Source organism: Chaetomium globosum, genomic scaffold (assembly GCF_000143365.1).
Source record: "Chaetomium globosum CBS 148.51 scaffold_2 genomic scaffold, whole genome shotgun sequence".
In the NCBI taxonomy this organism is placed as follows: domain Eukaryota; kingdom Fungi; phylum Ascomycota; class Sordariomycetes; order Sordariales; family Chaetomiaceae; genus Chaetomium; species Chaetomium globosum.
In genome coordinates this window covers 1,369,489-1,374,702 of record NT_165977.1, presented here as the reverse complement: position 1 = coordinate 1,374,702, position 5,214 = coordinate 1,369,489, and the positions used below count along the sequence as shown (strand labels likewise).

The 5,214-nt window shown below is 54.1% G+C and overlaps 1 protein-coding gene across 1 annotated transcript; it reads right to left on the bottom strand.

Moving 5' to 3' along the window:
- Positions 1-3,822: 3,822 nt before the first annotated feature.
- Positions 3,823-4,785, bottom strand: CHGG_02558 (uncharacterized protein; the record flags this gene model as incomplete). Its single annotated transcript, XM_001229073.1, has 1 exon — positions 3,823-4,785. The coding sequence occupies one exon, from the start codon at positions 4,783-4,785 to the stop codon at positions 3,823-3,825; it is 963 nt and encodes a 320-aa protein (XP_001229074.1).
- Between the last annotated feature and the right edge of the window lie 429 nt (positions 4,786-5,214).

Genomic DNA, 5,214 nt, shown 5'->3' with positions numbered 1-5,214 from the left:
ATTAACCCGAAACGATTTTGAGATTCTCGTTAAAACGTGTAGGAATACATTCATACAGAAGTACGTTACGCGAAGCAAGGTTGTTCATAATCTCGTCGCGATCCGAGCTTCCTGGATTTGCGTTTTGCCAAGAACTTTACAGCCGCATTTCCTTATGTGTACCCGCACCTAACTCGAATTAGTCTTACAAGCGTTAATCCATCATGTGTGGCGGGGGATGGCAAATTGCACAGGTAGCGTCGTGATGATGAAGGGGTTCGTGGTCGGGGGGATGTATTGGGGTGGGAGCGGGAGCACAAATGGGGATGGGAATGGGTATTGTAGAAGCGAAGATTATGGATGTGGTGAGGATGGCATTAGGGATGTGGAAGGTGGTTGGTGGCAGGAGACGCAGGATGGAGAGAAGGGTAAGGGGAAGGAGCAGGAGAGGGTCGGAGAGTGTGAAAAGGAAAGTGTCGGGGGGAGAAACGAAAAAAAGCGAAAGGCCGAGAAGGAAAAAGGCAAAAACGGGGGAATGTGTAAAAAGCTGGACAAGGGAAAGGGGAAAGGCCGTGAAATCGTGGGCCGCAAAGCAAAGGGGAAGGAGAAGGAGACGAGACGCTGCCCGGGAGTAACCTCCGTGCGCTATCCTGCGGGGTACCAACCTGCGAGTGTGGAAGATGTATTTGATGCTGGCAGAGAGGATGGGTACGAGTATGACCACGGATGCGGAAGGCGGGACGAGATGGAGAGGGAGTGGTAGCACGGTTTGTTGACATTCAGTTCATTCAGGGGTAAAGGGTTAGGGTTGTTGGTGTTGATGTTGGTGTTGTCGGTGATGCCCTCTCTGTACGAATTGCTTGGTGTGGTTCATTTCTGCTTCGATATCTTGGCTTGATTGGTTGCATCTGGCCACTCTTACCGTATTTGAGGAGCTCCCTTCCGTGCCGCACCACGCCTGCTTAGAAAACAACACACACCTGCCCCTTAGACGTAACATACGAGGAGTGCAAGGAGTCGCAACACAAGCGCCGCCGTCATTTATTTATGAAATTCCCACTTCTTTGAAACACTTTTGAACTCTCTAACTTTTTAACTTTAGCCTAGCTTAAATCCTGTCTTCACCATTTGAAGCATAATCCTCCTGAGCGCCCTTCTATCTTCATTAACTGCTATGCGCATTCACCGCTCGACGCACTCATGGATGGCGGCGACTGGACCTAGATGTTCCATCGCCCCATTCTCTGCTCGAAATTGAGCTTATTCAAGGCAATCCGCTGCATCGAGCACTCCAGCAACCTACAAACGAGGCGACCTGCAAGGGCCCTTGCGGTCGTAAAAGGGACCGGCAAATTTTTAGCAGGGGACTCTCGTGAGTTTTCAGTCCAAGTTCCGACACCTAGTTGTGTTTCTTACTTACGTCATGTAGTCGGTGGTGTCTCCATTGCATGGAGTGGAAGCCCAGAAGTTGAGGGAAATTGGGGAGTCGCTGCCGGCTCCAGGCGCCCAGTTGTCGATTCACGAAGTCGCCCCCCCGTTGAGAGACAATTAAATGTTTTACAACTATGACGCGGCCGGCGGCAGAATTCAGCGGCGATTATGCGCTTCGTGAAGTCATCTCGGCGACTCGGCGGAGTTGCTTGGTGGCGGTATCAAGCTGCGCTTGATAAGACGGGTCATACTACTGACGGGTACTTTGTGTTCCTCTTCTCCGGGGTTACTGGTAGATCGCCAGAGTATTTCCAGGGGACCTCCGAGAAAGCCACGGTAGAGCGGTAAGCTTAACTCTCTGTTAGCCGGATGAACGAGCAACTCAAGCTGATATAGTTTTACCTCAAGGCCATGCCATCTGGGTCGGTAATCTACCTCCACAAACAGATGTGATGAGCCTCGTTCATTTGTTGTCTCGTTTGGATCCTCGGGCGCACCTTGCCGATATCACCCCGCGACTCCTCGGCCGGTGTCAGCACGATGATGTTTACCAGCGAAGCCATTGATTACCGGTGGCATTTTATTTGTTATACTTGGGTTGGCGTGATGGTGGGGATTCTATTCCATGTCGGGGAATCAGCGTGTGCAATCTGGGAGATGGATGAGTTGAAAAGCAAGTCGCCATTAAAAAGATTACCGGCGCGCATGAGAGGGCCGTGGTGATTGCCGAATCTCGAAAAGGGGACCCCAAAGGCGGTGGTGGGCCGGGGATTCAAGATAACGGTGGTCTTCTCTAGGTCCCAGTCAATGTCACTGCGGTGTTCCGTTTGGGTCGCTAGTGGCATTGTGTTAGTCGTCCCCGGCTTACTATCCTCACTGTTGGCATCGACAGCATCACGGCGCTGTACCCTCAGACGGACGCCACCGAGAGCGACAGACGACTCGGTCGAGGAGGTGATGGACGTAATGACAGGCGTCACAGCCTCAAAGCCAATAATGTCGACATGGAGAGGAGGGCATCGGGTTGGGTCCTCATCAATACACGAATGGCGCGGCGTAGAAGAGGAACAGCAGGATCGATGGATTCCCAAAACCTTTTCCGAAAACACAAGAACTCGACTCCGCCGATATAGTCACTACCCAGCCCACCTACGCCACGGCCGCGATCACCTGGAGACAAACGAGTCGCTCGAGGATGTGACGGAGGCGATGCTCGCTTCGACATATCAGCATGGACAATGCCGACCCAGAGGGGAAGGCCTCAGGTTGGGTCCCCGTTCGACGGTTGAGGTCTGGGTTAGGAAATCCCAATGATGGTCGGTTACACTCCAAGGTCACCTATTTTGTATATATCGCTTTTATATCAGTGACTCTAGATACGGAGTGCCGCTCAATGTTAGCACCTTGACCCCACATATGATGCTGTTGTATCTTCTTCACCCGCTGAGAGGGCGTGTGACAAAGCCGCTTCGGCAGAGCCGCCAGTTCCCAGTGGTCTCGGTTTCAGCGTGATTAGATGCGGGGAATGATAAACTGTTTGCGACAACCATTATAACAGTGAAGCAGGTGCAACGATTGCTAGGAAGATTAACCCGGGAGGCATAACAACGGCAACATCACAGCCACGATAAAAATGAGGACGGTTCACTTTAGGAGTGTCAAAGTAAGGTAGGGTTTGGTCGTGTATATCAAAGGCGGCAGCCCCAGCCTTCCACAATAGCACCTGTCCCGAGGCGGAAGGCCCGCAGATTGAAAAGAAAAAAAAAAAAGAAAAATCCAAGACTATAATATCCCCGCTTACACACTCAGGCCCCCAAACCCTCCAAAGCGTCCGGTAAAAAGCCCCGCTCGCCTAGAGCTCGTTTAAATAACCACAAATACATACAGACAAGCCAAGCCAGGCAGAAAAGACACCGTCGCCTTGCTATTGACGTTCCGGGTATCATTGAAGAAAGAGAAACGAAGAAATGGTCCTGGTCCTCAGAGAGGAGCTCCTAGAAACGGAGGGGATATGCAAAACATTAAATGACAAGGCGGTGACACGGCACAGTGGGTTGGGCCGTGTAGAGTGGTGGTGGTGGTGGTGGTATTGGTAATGGGGCGGTGATGGTGGGTATATACAGTGCCCGGGGACTGGAGTGTGAGTGTTCCTGGGATCTAAGGGGGCTCGTAGGTAGAACGATACGGAGTAGCTGGGCGGTGTGGCTGTGAAAGTATAAACGGTGTTGGTGCAGGTGTTGGGAGGAGGGAGGGGGCGGCTCAATCAATGCCTAGTGAATGTGGTGTGGGCGGGTGCGGAAGAGATGATTAGGGGCGTTGGCCATGTATGTATGGTCGGTTCGAGAAGAGCTATTAGTAGCCCAGGCGTTGATTGAGCCGGGTGGTTGTTGGTGGACCGATGGCCGGTCGGTGCTATATCATGCCTGGTGGCGCGCTCGCCTCGGTCTGCTCCGTCTGCGGCGTCCCCTGTGTCCCCTGCGTCCCCTGTGTCCCCTGCGTCCCCTGTGTCCCCTGCGTCCCCTGTGTCCCTATGCTCGACCCGTGCGCCTTGCTCCGCAGGGTTGTGTTGGACCCCAGCCCGCGCTTCATCATCTTCCCCAACACCGTCACCAGCTCGCACGCGTCGTTGAACATGTCGTTGTCGATGCCCTCGGTGGCCTCGTAGACCTCCGCGATGGTCTCCTTCGCGATCTGCCGGCTGCTCTCGACGTCGTGGACGCACTCGTACAGGAAGGCCGCGTACTCGGTCTTGACGGACAGCCGGAGCGAATGCGACCCCCATAATAATTCGTCGGCGAGCTGGACGGCCTCTCGGAAGTATTGATGCGCTTCTGGGAGATAGTCGCCGGGCCTCATGAGGAAGGCTGTTGGTGGTGTGGGTCCGAAGCCCGGTGGAGGGCCGACCGGCCCGCCCTTGGACGTGCTCCCGTCCTCGTCCCTCGCGATCCCTTTTCCCTTGTCGACGCGTGCTGATGAGCCCGGTGCGGTGGTTGACGAGGTTTCCGGGGTGTTGGGGCCCATGGCGGGGACGGGTGGTGAGTTGTGGAAGAGGACAAAAATGTGGTAAAACGAAGCACGCAGCTTGTACGCCAGTACTTTGAGTTCGACATAATTCCCGACCATGGGCAAAACGTATTGTTGGAGCAAGACCAGTCCTTCGCGCGAAAGCCATACGATATGGTAGGTCAGGTCCAAACTGGATGCTGCTTGGGCGGCATCTTGTCGCCGCTGTTTCCGTGCCTTGATCAGCTGGGCCGAGAGGTTGATGGAGAGGCCCAGTATCCTGAACAAGACGGACGCCAATAAAGGGTTGTCTGGTTCAACTGCCTTGGCGAGCTTCCCAAGGAACTTCTGGTCGATCTCCGAGGAAGCCATGAAGACACCACGCCGGAGGGCGGTCCGGAGTGTCGCGTGGTGTTGCCGGATGAAGCTGGGGACGGCAGAAGGATGGGGATGGGGACGACCAGGGATGCCGCGAATCGACCAACTTCACCGTGCGCAATCAAGCTACTAATTAATTTCCACCCCGCGCAAACGCAACTTGAACGAATGAATGTCGGTCGGTATCCTCGCCTTGCTACATCGGCGTCGCCAAATGAGCGGGAGACACGGCGGCCTAAAAATGAGGCCTGTCGGTGTCTTGGGCTCCAACGCTCCCCGGCTCGGGCTTCTCGACGGAGTGGTTTTGTGCCGTTTTGATTACACAAGACTGCAATCGAGGCATCAGAATATTGGACATGGCCGACGACCGGAGCCATTGGAGGAGTACTGACCAATATGATACAGCGAAGCAAGTAAGGTTGA